At 40.6% G+C, this 20,357-nt stretch overlaps 1 protein-coding gene across 2 annotated transcripts in view; it reads left to right on the top strand.

The window, feature by feature from the left end:
- LOC125880628 (glutamate receptor ionotropic, delta-1-like) overlaps window positions 1-20,357 on the top strand; it is an 841,018-nt gene that overhangs the window by 770,004 nt on the left and 50,657 nt on the right. For both annotated transcript variants that reach the window (XM_049563255.1, XM_049563254.1), the window contains exons 10-13: window positions 1,896-2,018; window positions 3,264-3,338; window positions 4,215-4,557; window positions 9,296-9,434. In XM_049563255.1, coding sequence (XP_049419212.1) covers window positions 1,896-2,018; window positions 3,264-3,338; window positions 4,215-4,557; window positions 9,296-9,434 — 680 coding nt within the window. The remainder of the gene's footprint in view (window positions 1-1,895; window positions 2,019-3,263; window positions 3,339-4,214; window positions 4,558-9,295; window positions 9,435-20,357) is intronic.

Genomic DNA, 20,357 nt, shown 5'->3' with positions numbered 1-20,357 from the left:
TGAAAGTGTGTGTTTAAAATGATCAGCGTTGGGGTGTGTGTGTGTGTGTGTGTGTGTGTGTGTCGCCCTCAGTATATCTCAGTCAGAGATTACAGTCTTGAGAGGCGATGAGAAAAAATACAATCTGTGCTGTTTGCTCCACTCTGTCAGTTTAGTTCTTTAAACATGAGTTCATTTCTTGATGTTACAGAAATAATCCCACACTCCACAGAAGAAAATACACTTCACTGAATCCACAGAAAAATCCCTCAGTCAATAAAGAAAAACTCCTTCATACAGCTCAGTGTGTTTCTGAGAGTTTTTATTATCGCTGCTGATTCGTCTCCTCTCACCGTCTCACCACCCAAACTTTCCCCCGCAACACTTTTTTCCTGAGAGGGCATCGATCCAGCACCACAGCGTAAGCAGCGCCTCCGGTCAGTGTGATTAGTTTAAGAGATACAAACAGCAGAGCGTTTTTGGGCCGTGATCCCACGGCAGCAGCAGGTTGTGCCAGAGCTTCCTCCTGTGCTGGCGCAGCACCGCCGAGACGCAGCTCTAACCAAGCGAGACTAATACCTTCACCCTGCCGCTGATCCCCTGCAGCTGCAACACTTCCAGCTCTGAACGCTGCCAGCTACCAGCACCACCACAACCACACAAAAACACACACACATAAACACACAAACACACAGACACACACTGCCTGTGAACGCCTCTCTGCAGAGAAACTTTGGACTTTAATGCACCGTTTCTGTCAGGAAACATCATCATAGGAAAGGCAACGATTAGTGATCTTCATTTGTCTCTTTGTGGTCCTATGTGTCTTTTCGAGTATCTCTGTAGACTGTTCTGTCTCTTCTCAGTCTTTTTGTGTCTCTTTGTGGTCTTTTTCAGTCTCTGTGGTCTTATTTGTCTCTTCTCGGTCTTTTTGTGTCTCTTTGTGGTCTTTTTGAGTCTCTCTGTGGTCTTATTTGTCTCTTCTCAGTCTTTTTGTGTCTCTTTGTGGTCTTTTTGGTCTTTCCAGTCTCTTTGTGGTCCTATGTGTCTTTGAGTCTCTCTGTGGTCTTTTTTCTGGCACCTTGGTGGTCTTTGTCTTTGTGTTTCTTATGGATCATACTTTTCTGTCACAATTTTCAGTAACAAACTGCACAGTGATGACACTTTGAATAGTTGTGTTTTCATCAGGCAGATTTATTTACTTTGACTCATCACTCACTCTCCTCTGCACTTAAAACAAATCTTAGAGGACAAGAGGAAGCTAGATTTCAATAGATTTTGCATGCTGGCCACAACTGTGGTGAGAGGTTGATATCTGCAGGGCGCCCACCGGCTCACCTGGTCGCAACAGTGGTGTAAATACAGACAGTGCAGGCAGTGCAGTTGTGCTGAGGCCTGTGGGGGGGTGGGCGCCCTGGTGAATGATTCAGATCGCCACCTCGTAACTACACCTGTGTCAAAGAAGAACTCAAGAAGCCATCCCCATCATGATTTTCTTTTCTTTTGGTAGAACAGTGAGAAGCAATCTGTAACAAAATGAAGTGCTTATTATACATGAACTAGCAACACTATGAACAAACTGTGTGAACTGGCAGTGTGTATTCACACTTCAGTATGAACAACCTTTGAAGAATATTATACCCATTCCTTTCATGTCCTGGTCTGTGAGTACATTATTAACATGTTGTATTTATTCTAACCTTTTCTTTTACTCTCCGTTTGTCTCCTGTTTAAATGTGTTGCAGCACAGCACCCTGATTTCTTCTCATTTACTGTGAACGTTCACCAAACACTCTGTTTGTCTGTGTTCTGTGGTTGAAGCTGCAGTTTGTTGAACACACAGTGAAGTAACTCAGAGGCTTTTATCCTCGCTTACACCCCCACCTCTCTGCCTCTCTGTCTCTGTTGCTCTGCAGGAGGATCCTTTCGTCATGGTGGCTGAGAACATCCTGGGGCAACCCAAGAGATATAAAGGCTTCTCCATCGACGTCCTGGACGCCCTCGCCAAAATCCTGGGCTTCAAATATGAGATCTACCAGGTAGGACTGACCTGACTGACTGACTGACTGACTGACACGCCTGCAGGTTGAATTCAGGTGTTATTAAATGTCACAGTCACACAGTTAAGAAGAATAAAGGAGCTCTTTGCTTTACTCGCTGAGCTAGAGGCCGCCCCGAGAGTTTTTGGAACTTTCAAAATACAGTATAAAAAGAAAGCATCAGAATGTGACACATACAAATGACACACTGAAAAATCTAGTGCAAATGACGTGACGCGAAGGCAAATATTCACAGAACTGATTATCTAAATGACAGGAAACAGCAGCTTAAGTGACGGGAAGCTCCCCTGAATGTGTGTGTGTGTGTGTGTGTGTGAAGGACTGTGGGCGTGTCACATATTCGGGACCATGACCACTTTAATCGTCATGATGAACCAATTCTGCTGCTTTTCTCACAGACCCTCAAATGTGCAGCTTTGTGTAAGAGCCTCTTATTTTAAGTCTTGTTTATGTTACAACAGAAAAACAAACTGTAACCAGAGACAGCAAAAAGCAACAAAAGCAAATCTAACATAAGATAAATAAGAAATAAAGACCTGAGTGCATGTGTGCATTAACTGTTTTGTTTTGGGTTTTTTTGAGGAAGAAATCTTTGACGTGTATCGTTCCATTTTAAAAAAAAATATATAAATACAAAGAATTTAGTTTTTGTTTGTTTGTTTGTGGAAATTGGAGAAGTAAAATTATATTAATTAGGAAAAAGGCTTTTATGTCCTTGTCACAATAATGATAGCACCTAAATATGATATTTACTGAAACTACAATCTGAGAAAATAAATTTAAAAAAAAAAAATGCGAGCAGAGATTTCACCAGCTCACATCATCCGTCTGTACCAAAGGAAACAAGCCTGCTACATTTATACAAAGTGAGATGGTGTCCACGTATGTCTGTGGGCGCTTCCAGAGTCACGTTAGCCAGTCATGTCGTGTTCTGATTGGCTGGTTTGCAGGCGTGAGTCGTAGCAGCAGTCACATTGTGAGAATTTGTTTTCTGAACCTGTTTGTGTTCTTCAGAGCTGATGATTGGCTGCTGGCGGACGTGTGTCACATTGAAACTGTGGACATGTTGAAGCTTGAGTGTTGGATGAATAACTACAGCTCTCAGTTTAGTTTCTCAGGAGGTTCAGACTCTGAAATATGGACTTCAGGATTTTAGTTTGAGTCTTTTTGCTGTTGTTGAGATGAGCTCCTGAACTCACTGAGCCTCATTCATCTCTCCTCCAGGTGGCGGACAGTAAATATGGATCTCAGCTTCCCAACGGCTCGTGGAACGGGATGATCGGTGATCTCATCAACAAGGTAAAGTTACAGTTTACGTTAAGCCAAATAGAGACCAGACCAGCGTACCACATATTTCCATGTGTCACATGTGAAACATAATGACACCCTGTCCCAACAGAAAACTAGCATCTGACCATCATGTTCCATCATGTAACATCAGAGCTTTTTGTCTGCACTGAATCCATGGGTCCAGGACGCCGGTGTTCACGTGTATTTTGAAAACAGACAATGCATGTAACAGGCTGAAGTTGACACAGCGTCCCAGAACGTCAACAACCAACACACACAGGGTACCTTGGACGTCATATGTAGACGTGGAAAGTCCGTGACCAAACGTGGACATGTGACGAGGTCGCAGTGAGGATGTGATGGACTCAGATTTAGTCAGTCAGTTCTGTCTCTGCTGTTCAGGGGACTGATTACATATTTTTGTCGGCCCCAATTTTAGGGGGGCCTCTCAAGGACTGAAATGAAAAGTTTTTGGTTTTTTTTTGCACTTTTGTATTTCAGAGTAATTAGTGCCAAAATTAAATTAAAATCAGCAGAAAATAATCAATTGAAACACTGAACTTTAAATTTTAAAAAATCCTGGGAGCTCTCTGCGGCGGCTCTCACCCCTTAAAGGTGCAAAATGGTTTAGTTCGCCCCGCGCTGGGATTTGTCTCTAAGCGCAGCTAAGGCTGAGTGAGTGACTGCTGCTGGAGCACAAACGTAGACTGTCATGTCTAAAAAGAAACAAAGAAAAGTAAAGAAGGGGCCCCACAGAGACTCTGCATAGAGCCTCAGTATTTGAAGCTACGCCCCTGCTGCTGGTCACCATCCACCCTTTCTGAGTAACACAAATCAAAACATAAAATCTCTTATCCACCTGTCTTCCTCTGCCTCCTCCTCCAGAGAGCCGACCTGGCGGTGTCAGCCATCACCATCACGCCTGAGAGAGAGAACGTGGTCGACTTCAGCAAGCGTTACCTTGACTACAGCGTCGGCATCCTGCTGCGAAAACCCGAAGAGAAGATTAACATCTTCTCTCTGTTTGCACCGTTCGACCTCGCCGTCTGGGCCTGCATCGCCGCCGCCATCCCTGTGGTGGGAGTGCTCATCTTCCTGCTCAACAGGCTGCAGGCACTGCGCTCCTCTACCCAGAATGCACCGCCAGGACAGCCCCCCAACGGCAGCGTGGGGTCGGGCTCTCTGCACAGCGCCATCTGGATCGTTTACGGAGCGTTCGTTCATCAAGGTGAGAGAAAAGATGGTGATGGAAGAAACACAAAGTAAGACGGTGAAGATGTTAGACAAAGAACTGCAGGGTCACAGGTTCGATCCCAGCTGTAACTGAAGTGTTCAACACTGTCCCTGCTCGTTACTTTAAAGGGACAGTTCACCCCAAAAATAAGAACACATATTTCTCCTCTTACCTGTGCTGCTGTTTGTCAGTGTCGATAGATATAATGAGTCTCTACTTTTTGTGAAGCCCCGACCTCACCTGAGCGCTGTGGGGGACACGCCCATAAAATGTCCTGAACACAGGAAATAATAAAATGATGAATGAGTCTGTGCATGTTTTTATTCGGAGTATATCTTTAAGTTTCCTGACTGAACAGTGACACAGTTCACAGGTTTGATTCCTGCAGCAGCGGCGTCTCACTGTGCCGCTGGGACGATGATCTGGTTTCCCGCTCTCTGGGAATCACTCTGGATATGAAACAGGAGCTGAAAGTGGGAAAGTGGCGCTCTGTTTGAGGTGTTCTCACAGTTTAGCGGCTCGGCTGTTTGGCTGAAATCAATGAGGGCTGATCACAGCAAAGGGAAGATTATCTGCCTTGTAAAGACGGATTTCAGTTTGATTTGGGGGAGTTTTAATTCAGAGCTGTTACACGGATTACACAGCGACAGAAGAGGGGAAACAATAATCACAGGAGGATTTATAGTGTCTGAAATATTTAGCAGAGAAGCAGAAACAAGGACATAAAACTTTAAAGTGCTTAAATGAATTAGGGGGAGGCTTAGATTACTGAGCAGAGAGCTCCAGGAAATGTCACAGTGAAGTCATGAACGTAGGTTTCTGAGTGGGTGGAGGTGTGTAGATCCGTGTGTGTGTGTGTGTGTGTGTGTGTGTGTGTGTGTGTGTGTGTGTTATGGGTAAACTGATGATGGTTACAGCACTAACACAGAATTGTAACGCTGCAGTTTGGTGTGAGGATTAAACACAGCAGTAAAGCTGTCTTTAGATGAGGAGAGATGACCACCTCACACTCACTCACACTGTACTTCTGTGTTTGTGAGGACCCTGGCCTCTTTCTGAAACCTTATTCACAAAATGACCACAAAGAGAAACAAAATGTTTCCGAATAAACACAAAATGAGACAAAGCAACAAAACCAAAAAAAAACAAGACAAAAATTACCACAGACACCCAAACAACTACAAAAAGACCAAAACAGCCACAAAGAGACACAAAATGACCACAAGAGACACAAAATGACCAGAAAGAGACACAAATGACCAGAAAGAGACACAAATGACCACAAGAGACACAAAATGACCACAAGAGACACAAAATGACCAGAAAGAGACACAAATGACCACAAGAGACACAAAATGACCAGAAAGAGATGGGAAGCAATTGTTGAGACACAAAACGACTACAAAAATGGGAAAAACAACTACAAAGAGTAATAAAATGTTTACAAATAAACACAAAATGAGACAAAGCAACAAAACAAAAAAAAAGACAGAAATTACCCCAGAGACCCAAACTACAAAGACCAAAACAGCCACAAAGACACACAAAATGACCAGAAAGAGACACAAATGACCAGAAAGAGACACAAAATGACCACAAGTGACACAAAATGACCAGAAAGAGACACAAAATGACCAGAAAGAGACACAAATGACCACAAGTGACACAAAATGACCAGAAAGAGACACAAATGACCACAAGAGACACAAAATGACCAGAAAGAGACACAAAATGACCAGAAAGAGACACAAATGACCACAAGTGACACAAAATGACCAGAAAGAGACACAAAATGACCAGAAAGAGACACAAATGACCACAAGAGACACAAAATGACCAGAAAGAGACACAAAATGACCACAAGAGACACAAATGACCACAAGAGACACAAAATGACCACAAGTGACACAAATGACCAGAAAGAGACACAAAATGACCACAAGTGACACAAAATGACCAGAAAGAGACACAAATGACCACAAGAGACACAAATGACCACAAGAGACACAAAATGACCAGAAAGAGACACAAAATGACCACAAGAGACACAAAATGACCAGAAAGAGACACAAAATGACCACAAGAGACACAAAATGACCACAAAGAGACACAAATGACCACAGAGACACAAATGACCACAAGAGACACAAATGACCACAAGAGACACAAAATGACCAGAAAGAGACACAAAATGACCACAAGAGACACAAATGACCACAAGAGACAAAAAATGACCAGAAAGAGACACAAAATGACCACAAGAGACACAAATGACCACAAGAGACACAAAATGACCACAAGAGACACAAATGACCACAAGAGACACAAAATGACCAGAAAGAGACACAAAATGACCACAAGAGACACAAAATGACCACAAAGAGACACAAATGACCACAGAGACACAAATGACCACAAGAGACACAAAATGACCAGAAAGAGACACAAAATGACCACAAGAGACACAAATGACCACAGAGACACAAATGACCACAAGAGACACAAAATGACCACAAGAGACACAAATGACCAGAAAGAGACACAAATGACCACAAGAGACACAAAATGACCACAGAGACACAAATGACCACAGAGACACAAATGACCACAGAGACACAAAATGACCACAAGAGACACAAATGACCAGAAAGAGACACAAATGACCACAAGAGACACAAAATGACCAGAAAGAGACACAAATGACCACAAGAGACACAAAATGACCACAAGAGACACAAATGACCACAAGAGACACAAAATGACCAGAAAGAGACACAAAATGACCACAAGAGACACAAATGACCAGAAAGAGACACAAATGACCACAAGAGACACAAAATGACCACAAGAGACACAAAATGACCACAAGAGACACAAATGACCACAAGAGACACAAAATGACCAGAAAGAGACACAAAATGACCACAAGAGACACAAATGACCAGAAAGAGACACAAAATGACCACAAGAGACACAAATGACCAGAAAGAGACACAAAATGACCACAAGAGACACAAATGACCACAGAGACACAAAATGACCACAGAGACACAAAATGACCACAAGAGACACAAAATGACCAGAAAGAGACACAAATGACCAGAAAGAGACACAAATGACCACAAGAGACACAAAATGACCAGAAAGAGACACAAAATGACCACAAGAGACACAAATGACCACAAGAGACACAAAATGACCAGAAAGAGACACAAATGACCACAAGAGACACAAATGACCACAAGAGACACAAAATGACCACAAGAGACACAAATGACCACAGAGACACAAAATGACCACAAGAGACACAAAATGACCACAAGAGACACAAATGACCACAAGAGACACAAATGACCACAGAGACACAAAATGACCACAGAGACACAAAATGACAAGAGACACAAATGACCACAGAGACACAAAATGACCAGAAAGAGACACAAAATGACCAGAAAGAGACACAAATGACCAGAAAGACACACAAAATGACCACAAGAGACACAAATGACCACAAGAGACACAAAATGACCACAGAGACACAAAATGACCAGAAAGAGACACAAAATGACCAGAAAGACACACAAAATGACCACAAGAGACACAAATGACCACAAGAGACACAAAATGACCACAAGAGACACAAATGACCACAAGAGACACAAAATGACCACAAGAGACACAAATGACCAGAAAGAGACACAAATGACCACAAGAGACACAAAATGACCACAAAGAGGCACAAACCAACAAAAAATAAAAGACAGCGGTTGACGAAGACAACTTCTCTGTGACTGATGAGAAATGTTCTTCGGAAATGTTCCAAAATTGTCCTCACTTAATGACACGTCCTCATTTTTCAAAAATGTCATTAGTTTCCAAACATGTACGCCCTTTTTAGAAATGTCCTCTCCTCTTAAAACATCTGTATGTTTTTAAGCCCCCCCCCCCCAAAATGTCCCCTGCAGGACTTCTCACAGTCATCAGCAGATTGAATATAAGACAGCAGCTGATGAAGACAAGTTCACTGTGACTGATGAGACATGTTCTTCAGAAATTTCCCCAAATTGTCCTCACTTATCAAAAAAGTCCACATTTCCAAAAATGTCCTTACTTAATGAAACATCCTCATTTTTCAAAAATGTCATTAGTTTACAAAAATGTCCTCCCTTTTAAAAAACGTCCTCCCTTTTTAAAAAATGTCCTCCCTTTTTAAAATCGTCCTCACAGTGAAGGTCTCAAACCACTCCGTCCTCACAAAGACAGAAGAACACACCAACAGTGAAACATGCGTGTCCTTGTCCACAAACCCGAGTGGATCCACACACACTTTGACAAACACACACCAGCGTGGACACACACACATACACACACTGTTTCCCAGCAGAGGCACCCAGCTGCATCTATTATGGTCTGGCAGGTTGCCTGGGAAACCTTTTAGGCCTAACAGGTTGTGATTAGATGCAGCCGTGCAGCCGCTCTGCTCACTGTGATAAAGCACCGCTCTCACCTGCTGCTGGTATCAGGCGACAGGTGGCCTCCTGGTGACCGAGAGCGACCTGTAACTGAGAGGTCACAGGTCTGATCCCCGCAGCACGTGTCCGCTCGCTGTGTGTGTGATCGGTATTTAACAGCTCTGAGAACAGTTTGAAAACACCTGTAAATCTCTGTGTTGAGTGATGATGTGGAGGTAATGGTCATCTGTGTGTGTGTGTGTGTGTGTGTGTGTGTGTAGGTGGGGATGGTGTTGTCGGCTCCGTGGCTCTGAGGATCGTGATGGGCAGCTGGTGGCTCTTCACGCTCATCGTGTGTTCGTCGTACACCGCCAACCTGGCAGCGTACCTCACTGTGTCACGCATGGACCATGCAATACGGTAAGGTTCACACACACACACACACACACACACACACACACACACACACACACAGATTTGTATGACTGAGCTCACCCTGGCATTAACAGTTTACTGCGTGTCTGCAGACAGGAGCGGTGTAAATATGAATGAATTATTCAGAGATGAACAGATGATGCTCTCTGAACAGACACCAGCAGCGTCTGAACTGTTTCAGTTGCTCGATGACACTCCAATAACTCCAATCACAAGTCATATCAGTGGTATCAACATCTCCAATATCCACCGTTTATAGATGATATAAAAATGTGTTTGTGTAGCATCTGATCGTGGCTCAGTTTCAGATGAAGTATCAAACTGATCCAGCTGTGGGTGCTGTGTGTTCGGTGCTAAGAAACGTTTCATGACACAGATTTGCCAAAATGTAAAGAGAAAGGCTGCAGACTGAAAACATGAAGGTGTGGACAGATTTGGAGACGTTCACTGAGGTTCAGTTTTGACCGAGCTTGAGATTTTTAGCAATCCTCTAAGTTTAGTGCAGCTCCACTGTGCCACATGGATCTGATGAACTTGGGTATGACATCAAGTTTGATGTCTGCAGACTGTGCGATGACAGCGCCTACTGAATCACAGGCTACGGTGTACGATGCAACAGCTTCACATACTGAGTGCACAAGGATGCTACACAGGTTATTACTTCTCCAACTGTGAAGCACAGCATAGAGGCTCACATTATTAAAATTATTATCATCAATAATATAATCAGGAAAATGTCTGAAAAAAATGTTCATAAAGTCTCAGAAAATGTTTTGATAAAATGTCCCAGAAACATTAAAATGTCCTAAAAAATGTTAATCAAATGTCTGAAAATATTTTTCAAAAGTTAGAAAAAATGTTGATGAAATGTCCGAAAATATTTTTCAAAAGTTAGAAAAAATGTTGATGAAATGTTAGAAAAAAATTTGATGAAATGTCCAAAAATATTTTTCAAAAGTTAGAAAAAATGTTGATGAAATGTCCAAAAATATTTTTCAAAAGTTAGAAAAAATGTTAAATTGTCCAAGAATATTTTTAAAAAGTTAGAAAAAATGTTGATGAAATGTCCAAAAATATTTTTCAAAAGTTAGAAAAAATGTTGATGAAATGTCCAAAAATATTATTAAAAAGTTGGAAAAATGTTAATGAAATGTCCAAAAACATTTTTCAAAAGTTAGAAAAAAATGTTGAATTGTCCAAAAATAGTTTTCAAAAGCTAGAAAAAATGTTGATGAAATGTCCAAAAATATTGTTAGAAAGTTAGAAAAAAAATTGATGAAATGTCCAAAAATATTTTTCAAAAGTTAGAAAAAATGTTGATGAAATGTCCGAAAATATTTTTCAGAAGTTAGAAAAAATGTTGATGAAATGTCCAAAAATATTTTTCAAAAGTTAGAAAAAATGTTGATGAAATGTTAGAAAAAATGTTGATGAAATGTCCAAAAATATTTTTCAAAAGTTAGAAAAAATGTTGATGAAATGTTAGAAAAAAATTTGATGAAATGTCCAAAAATATTTTTCAAAAGTTAGAAAAAATGTTGATGAAATGTCTGAAAATATTTTTCAAAAGTTAGAAAAAATGTTGATGAAATGTTAGAAAAAATGTTGATGAAATGTCTGAAAATATTTTTCAAAAGTTAGAAAAAATGTTGATGAAATGTTAGAAAAAAATTTGATGAAATGTCCAAAAATATTTTTCAAAAGTTAGAAAAAATGTTGATGAAATGTCTGAAAATATTTTTCAAAAGTTAGAAAAAATGTTGATGAAATGTCTGAAAATATTTTTCAAAAGTTAGAAAAAATGTTGATGAAATGTTAGAAAAAATGTTGATGAAATGTCCAAAAATATTTTTCAAAAGTTAGAAAAAATGTTGATGAAATGTCCAAAGATATTTTTCAAAAGTGAGAAAAAAATGTTAAATTGTCCAAGAATATTTTTAAAAAGTTAGAAAAAATGTTGATGAAATGTCCAAAAATATTTTTCAAAAGTTAGAAAAAATGTTGATGAAATGTTCAAAAATATTATTAAAAAGTTGGAAAAATGTTAATGAAATGTCCAAAAACATTTTTCAAAAGTTAGAAAAAAATGTTGAATTGTCCAAAAATAGTTTTCAAAAGCTAGAAAAAATGTTGATGAAATGTCCAAAAATATTGTTAGAAAGTTAGAAAAAAAATTGATGAAATGTCCAAAAATATTTTTCAAAAGTTAGAAAAAATGTTGATGAAATGTCCGAAAATATTTTTCAGAAGTTAGAAAAAATGTTGATGAAATGTCCAAAAATATTTTTCAAAAGTTAGAAAAAATGTTGATGAAATGTTAGAAAAAATGTTGATGAAATGTCCAAAAATATTTTTCAAAAGCTAGAAAAAATGTTGATGAAATGTCCAAAAATATTGTTAGAAAGTTAGAAAAAAATTGATGAAATGTCCAAAAATATTGTTAGAAAGTTAGAAAAAAAATTGATGAAATGTCCAAAAATATTTTTCAAAAGTTAGAAAAAATGTTGATAAAATGTCCGAAAATATTTTTCAGAAGTTAGAAAAAATGTTGATGAAATGTCCAAAAATATTTTTCAAAAGTTAGAAAAAATGTTGATGAAATGTTAGAAAAAATGTTGATGAAATGTCCAAAAATATTTTTCAAAAGCTAGAAAAAATGTTGATGAAATGTCCAAAAATATTGTTAGAAAGTTAGAAAAAAATTGATGAAATGTCCAAAAATATTGTTAGAAAGTTAGAAAAAAAATTGATGAAATGTCCAAAAATATTTTTCAAAAGTTAGAAAAAATGTTGATAAAATGTCCGAAAATATTTTTCAGAAGTTAGAAAAAATGTTGATGAAATGTCCAAAAATATTTTTCAAAAGTTAGAAAAAATGTTGATGAAATGTTAGAAAAAATGTTGATGAAATGTCCAAAAATATTTTTCAAAAGTTAGAAAAAATGTTAAATTGTCCAAGAATATTTTTAAAAAGTTAGAAAAAATGTTGATGAAATGTCCAAAAATATTTTTCAAAAGTTAGAAAAAATGTTGATGAAATGTCCAAAAATATTATTAAAATGTTGGAAAAATGTTGATGAAATGTCCAAAAATATTATTAAAAAGTTGGAAAAATGTTAATGAAATGTCCAAAAACATTTTTCAAAAGTTAGAAAAAAATGTTGAATTGTCCAAAAATAGTTTTCAAAAGCTAGAAAAAAAATTGATGAAATGTCCAAAAATATTTTTCAAAAGTTAGAAAAAATGTTGATGAAATGTCCAAAAATATTTTTCAAAAGTTAGAAAAAAATGTTGATGAAATGTCCAAAAATATTATTAAAAAAGTTAGAAAAAAAAATGATGAAATGTCCAAAAATATTATTAAAATGTCCAAGAATAACCCAAAGTTCTGTGGGCACTATATACTGCAGTGTGTCTGTGTTTGCTAGCTGCTAGGTGTCTCATCTGGCAGCCGTAGCTCCATCTCTATATCCCTCTATGTTTCGACCTTCTTTACATGATCATGAGCTATATCTGTCTGTTTGGGTTTAGCGCTGATCAGTGCGTCATCTCATGCTGCCTTTCTATTGGTTGGTTAGTAGACATAGGTGGTAACAGCAGTCACACTGTCAGAATTTTATCCCAGGCTGTCTTTGATCGCAGACCGTGACAACAGCCATCCTTGAACCTCTTTCACTGTGCGACGTAGGACCACTGCTTTAGAGCCACGACCAAAGATATCGCCACGTTTTGTTACTCTTGGTCATCTTTCATCTGGGACAGCCCAAAATCACACAGTGGATACTGGGCTTAACTCAGGCCATTATAGGAGGCAGGTGAAGTCCACCACACTAGTGTACCATGTGACCCTCACACACACACAAACACACACACCCACACACAGACAGCTGAGTGTGTGTCGGCACCATACAGCCGTAAATCAGACAGTAAATAAACAGTGAGCTGCTCTCTGCCGCTCCGTCTTCATCAGCTCGACTGGAGGAAGTTCATTTAGTCTTTATGACCTCTGAGGTCACAGTCTGGGCTCGGAGCTCTAACGCACAGCTGAGTGGAGTCCAACAGGACAAGGTTTATGATGTTCAGGCTTTTAGAGACTTCACAGTGTGCAGCTGATCCCCCAGGAGGAGGTGATATTTATCATCGATCCCTGTGGAGAAATCAGGTCATCGCAGCGGTGGAGGTGATTCAGCAGTCGACAGAGGATCTAATGAAACAGAAGGACACATACACAGTTTGATCAGAGGATCAGATGTTAAACATGAGATGTTTACTCTTTCTAGACACCACACGTCCTGTCATTCTGAATTTGTCCTGGTGCTTTTGTGCGGCTCTTTGTTGGACAGTTGATAGTGGAGACGGAGAGAGAGGTGGGAGGACCTGCAACAAACGTCCCCGGCTGAAATTGAACTGCACACACTCACTGATCATCATTTAAAAAAGCTCAGCATCTCTCTATTTATGCTCTCAACAAATAACTTAGTGAGACAACTAGGATTTGTCCCCAGGTTCATTGTAAACTCTGACTTACCTGTGATTCAGAGTCTGAGCCAGGTTTGCCTACACATGGTTCTCAGCACTGAGGTGGTCAAGCCGGTGGCTAGCAGCTAACAGTGCTAACAGCATCACCAGTACTGATGGCGCTGATAGTTTTGTGTATGTGTTGTATATGGAAGCTTTAAGTAAAATATTTGAGTCCTTCTTCCACCTCTGTCCAGTTGTTACAAGCTGCTAACACAACTTTTCTCTGTAAGTCATTATTCAAACCTGATCAGCCTCTGTGGCGGTTCATTAGTAGAGAACGTGTTGGCTGTGTTCTGTCCACATGAAGCATCTCTGAGCGATGACCTGTCTTCTAAGCTTCCCTCCCAGTGAGATGACTGACTCAACCCAACATGTCCGACACTCCACAGCAGCATGCCGTTAATTGCTCATCAGACTCAGCACTTTCTCACATATTTGTCTGATTGTTAATCTTCAGGAGGCGCCTGAAAAAGATCCTCTCAGATCACCTCAAAAGAAAAGCTCCATATCATCTGTACCAGAACAAACCCACGAGTGGAAGGTGTGAAGTGGAAGAAGTTGAGCTGAATATTTGTGAATATTTCTCCATAAAGAAATGACACCACAGCATCTGAGTTCAAGCATTTAATGCAATTGAAGAAGCAGAAAGTCTCTGCTCTGAACTCTCAGTCGGTCTCACATTTAACCCTCCTGTTGATAGCGGAGAACACACTGACCTTAACTCTGCTTCTGTGGGAAGCTGTCGTGTTTTCTGCAGCTCTGCTGATGCTCTCAGTTAAAGAGAGGAAAGTTTTGAAGTGGTTAAAAGTTTAAATAGGATTTTTAGGATTTCATGTGCAGCTTCACACAGTTTGGTGTCCTGAATAAAAACATAAACATTTAGTGGAATTTACATGGATGTAACATGAAACCTCTGGAGGATGAAATATGTGTTTGCAGTGCTCCCAAATACTGCCTTTCAACCACTTATCCAAAGCCAGGTCTCGGGCAAAGCACCCCAGACGTCCCTCTCCCCAGCAACACTCCTGGAGGACCCCGAGGTGTTCCTGGGCCAGATGAGATACGTAATCCCTCCAGCGTGTTCTGGGTCTGCCCCAGGGCCTCCTACCAGTGGGACGTACCCAGAACATCTCTAACAGGAGGCGCCCAGGAGGATCCTGATCAAATGTTGAACCACCTCAACTGACCCCTTTCGACTCTGAGCTCCCTCTGGATGTCCAAGCTCCTTACCCTATCTCCAAGCAAGCCCACCCACCCTTCGGAAGAAACTCATTTCGGCAGCCAAGACAGCCCAACAACGTCCAGAGCCGTCAGCATCTCAGGGCAAATCTCATCCACACCTGGCGCCTTGCCACTGGGGAGCTTTTTGACCACCTCAGAGACCTCTGCCAGAGATACTGACAAGAGTTTTCACGAGTCTTACGGCTCTGCCTTCTCCACGGAGGACGTGACAGCCAGGTTCAGGAGTTCCTGAAAGTGCTCCTTCCACCCCTCCACAGTATCCCCAGTCCCGGTCCTTCTCTGCTGAGGCTTCTGGCAGTTTGCCAGAACTTCGTTGAGGCCAACCGAAGTGCTTCTCCATAGCCTCCCTGAACTCCTCTCACACTCGTGTTTTTGCTTCAGCGACTGCCGCAGCTGCAGCCAATCCAGCCAAATGGTACCGCAAGAGCCCCAAATGTAAATTGATCCACTGCTGAAAATAAAGCAGGCAGGAGGGGTGGTGGATGGGTCCAACAACCACTGATTTTCACCCAGGAAAGCAGTGTTCACTTCCTTTAAGATTATAAAGCCAAACCCTGATCTTTTGTCCTAAACCCAACCATGTGTGTGTTGTTGTTGTTGAAGGGGAAAAAAAAGTAAATTCATGTTGTTGTTCCAACGTAGTGCTTTTATTTTGAAAGAGACTGCATGCAAACTGTACATTTCCTGTGAAAACAGAAGTGTATTGTGAAAACAGACAATGCATGTAACAGGCTGAAGTTGACGCGGCATCACAGAACTTCAACAACCAACACACCCAGGGTACCTTGGACGTCATATGTGGACGTGGAAAGTCCATGACCAAATGTCGATATGTGACGAGGTCGGAGTGAGAATGTGTTGAGTGAGCAGCTGTCTAAAAGTACAGCGTTAAAGACTCTCTTTCGTTCCCTGAGCTCCACTTTGCGCCACATGAACGTCCAATCAGCAGCTTTCATCACAGTGAATCACCTGAACCTGTGTCAGTTCAGATGGACTGCAATTTGATGTTCTAGACAGGCAGTGATAAACATAGACCTCCAGGTATGATTTGTGTTTTACAGGATAAAAACCTATAATTCCATCACCAGGAAAACAAGAAAAGTTACAGATAAAAACCTGTGGAAATGTTTCTAACCTGCCTCCGCCATCTGCTACCTGTCTCTACGTGTTCCAGTACCCACACTACCAAACCACTGAGCATAACAGAAAAGATCTACATGGTATGTCCCAGTACATAGTGCATCAAATTTAGTATGCCAAAAATACCAGGACCAAGCTGCAATAATGGATCACCAGTTTGAGCAGTAATAATAGGAATACTAATGTTTAAGTGAACAAAATAATCATAAACTTAACGCACAACAAAAAGGACAAAACTATAGAAATGACAATGACAGAGATGGTGAGGATAATATGTTAGAATCTACAATGAGTTCAGTTAGAACTTTAAAGTACACACATTGCAAAGTAACAACAGCAGAGCACTCCGAGTTGATCTTCATCTCTGACGAACTCCACAACACAAAAATTCAAATATGTCTGAATACCCAGCACATCACTACCAAAGATATGTCTGCCTATTGATGCATTAAAAAAAAATAAAATAAATAAATACAGTACACGACATTACCCTGTTACCCATGAATCACTCTGCACTTATGTTAGCTAGCTAATGCAAAATCTCTGCAAGACACTTATCCACAATGACTGGGTGAACTAGTTGGCTAACATTTAGGTGACTAATTTGTTAGTTAATAAGTTAGCTTTATTATTATTATTATTATTATTATTATAATTATTATTATTATTATTCCAAATATACGGGTATTCTTGAAGAAATTTTACCGTAACCAAGGGTGAAGCTAACGCACCTAGCCACGCTACAACTGCTGCTTACTGAGCAGCTACAGGTAAACGAGAGGAGACCCAAAAATTCCGATAACTATCTCTCAGTGAAAAGTAAATGTAGGAGGACGTCTCTGCTCCGTCTCTCGTTAAGCTCAAGTGTCCTTGGCCTGAAAACGTTGAAGATTTAGATCGATATTTTGCACCTGCTACATTTAGTCTCCAAACATTCTTGGTTCAATTTTACCTCTTAAATGATTCTTGATTTACGTGGTGAGATAATTTATTATAAGAATTGTAAAAATTCCCGTTCATCAAGCATAGATTTGGCATATTGCACTTGATTATATGTGGTAGTACAACTTATCAACTTGCTAGGGCGCTAGCTAGCTAACGCTGTTTGATTATTAACACCTTGATCATAATAGAATATGTTAACTTTAACCTTTGCTCACTTTAGAAATGCCACCACGAGAAATCAGCCTTTGCTGATGTTAACTTACAGCCAATAACTTGTTTAGATCAGTTCCCATCTGCATCCAGGCAGGGAAAATGAAAGGCTTGCTACCATTAGCGCTGTAGCTAACATAGCTAGCACGCCAGCTATGGGTGATCACTGACAGATAGAAACAAACATGTATGATCCATTGTTCGTTTGATGATCTAAACATTCTTGGTTCTTGACCCCAGCTGGCATACAGACAGATGTGTTTGGATATGTTTTTAATGACAGATGGAAATTTTAATGAAATGAATAGTTATAAAAGAACAGTTTAGTCCACATTCACTTCGCTACCAGTGTTAATTTTGGTTGCTTTTTGCCTCATGAGGGACAGGCTGGTAAACTCCAGTAAGAGATATTCTGATGTAAATCTGTAAGCCCCCAGTCTGGTGACGTCATCTTAATATTTTCTTTATAAAACTTCCATCAGAGCCGCAGTGGATGTTTTACAGCTGGTTTCAACAGGCTGAGATTTTTTTGATCAAAACTAAAAAATGCAATAAATAAATAAAAGTGCTTAGAAAAAACTTTGAGTGATAGATATTGTCTCCACCTCTTCATGTTTGAAGCTCTTTTTAATCCATAAATATTGCAGCGTGACAGTAATGTAAAGAGTGTGTTCATTAAACCCAGCTGGGTGTCGAGGTGTAAGTGGTGTCAACAGGGCTGATGAGTTTTGGCCTCCCGGCCAGCGTTACAGGCAGACGATCAAAAGAAGCATTTTATTTCTCCCCTTTTTTGTTTCACCCCAAATAAAACCCCAAAGAGTGGAAGAACATCAAAGTCCGAAGCATCTTTTTATCTTTGATTCAACCATCATGCCCCCTCTGTGTGTGTGTGGGCCCGCTGGATTACACGACACTCAGCTTAGATTTCATGTTCAAAGAGCCAACAGCTCTATTTAGAGTCCAGACCGAGACACACGGGCCTCTGAGGCCAAACCAACGTCCTGCCAGAGAGCCGCGTCTGATCGGCCCAGCCTTTTTGTGTTCATATTTCAGCTCCAACGTCATCCGTGAACATTACAGAGGGCACTGAAGGCAGCGTCGGGGCTTTAAAGTCATTGCCCCGCCGGGACTGCACCAAAAAGCTGTGCACAAATTTCAGACAGGAAGAAAACACAAACACAAAAAGCAGACAAAATAATTTCTTTCTCTCCATGCATCTTGGTCAGGGTTGGAGTTTCTGAGCTCCAGCAGTGAAAAGAAGTAAAGATCTGGTTCTTGGTGAGTTTGGAGGATCGCCGTGTGTGAGGTCGGAGCAGAGGCTGCATTCATGTTACAGGGCTTAACTAGGGTGACCATACTTTGATTTCCAAAAAAGAGGACACTCGCCCGGCCACGACATAGCCTACTTAAATGATACTCGCAGTTTACTCAAAGATGCCTTATCATTTTAATATATTTAAAATGTATATGTATGGATAGAAAATTCAGTTATATTACAAAATAATATCTCTCAAAACAGAAATTCAAATAGGCCCCAATAGGGGACACATACACACACTAGAGTGTGGCGATCTGAGCCCGATGGTACCTGACGGGTCGGGCGGGTTTGGTCAGAAATGTAGCTATAAATTGTATTCGGGCTCGGGTCAGATTCGGTCAGCTTTCAGTGAAAATATAGTGTAAAAATAAATAAAATCCTATTGTCTGTCCTGTTTATTGCTTTGGGACTGCTATTTACGTGACAACACCTGAACATAACACACACAGACACACACTGGCTGTTTGTTTCTACCTCTCTCCTCGCTGGAAGTCTCAGACCTCCAGCTGCCCGCCTCCGCCTTGATTAAACGCTGAAAATAAAATAAAAGAGGGAGACAGGTTTTTCCTGTTTTATCTTATTTTGTTTTATTTCTCCCTCTCCTCTCGCTAGAAGCGTTGGATCTCCCGCCTTCCGCTCCCGTCTCAAACACAGAGGTCTCCCTCTCCGATGAGCACGACCGGCCTATTAAATAGCCTGTAACCACTGTGTGACACAAACTCAGTGCTTTGGTCATTAAATAAAGTCGGGCTCGGACAGAAATATGCGGCCCGTGCCACACTCTAACACACACACACACAAACACACGGAAAACCGGACACTATCATCAGTTTATAAAAACCCCCCGGACGCCCCGGATGGGACGTGAAAAGTGGACATGTCCGGGCAAAAGAGGACGTTTGGTCAGCCTAGCTTAACGCACAGTTCTGATTTTCCCCCGGACCTCACCTTTCTGCTCAGTGTTCACATTCATGTTTGAAGTATTCAGCATCAGTGTGAACGGATCTTTGCTCTAAAAACAGGTCACCAGTAACGTCACACACATGCAGCCTGGAAACAACAACAAAACATGTCACGTGTGAGACACAGACATGTTTTACACCAGGTCTTAAAGCCTCAGTGAACTCAGACAGCAGAAGTCGTGTTTTTCTGTAGGTGTCTTTGAACAGGCACAGTTCCAGCAGCTCACTTTAAGTTTTCTATATCCTGCTGTTTCTCTTCACTTTGTTAAAAGTCAGGACGATTTCTTCCACGCAGCTCCGACAGACTGATAAATGCACCGTCGTCTCTTTAAATGTCTTCTGAGTAGGAAAGTAATGCGTTTCTCTCAGGCTTGAATGCATGAGCACACACTCGACACAGCTCAGGTACATCATCTTGTTTTTGCCAATTTATCTTGTGTATGAATAAATAATGTTATCTCTCATTTCCCATCTGAAGGGACACTGCAGACACCTCCGTCCTCCTCTTCCTCCCTCCTCCTCTGAGAATCAAATCCAAGCTGACATTTTCATCAGCAAATCCCCGGCACG

This window comes from Epinephelus fuscoguttatus, linkage group LG20 (assembly GCF_011397635.1).
Source record: "Epinephelus fuscoguttatus linkage group LG20, E.fuscoguttatus.final_Chr_v1".
Lineage (NCBI taxonomy): Eukaryota > Metazoa > Chordata > Actinopteri > Perciformes > Serranidae > Epinephelus > Epinephelus fuscoguttatus.
This window is presented reverse-complemented; position numbering and strand designations above follow the sequence as displayed.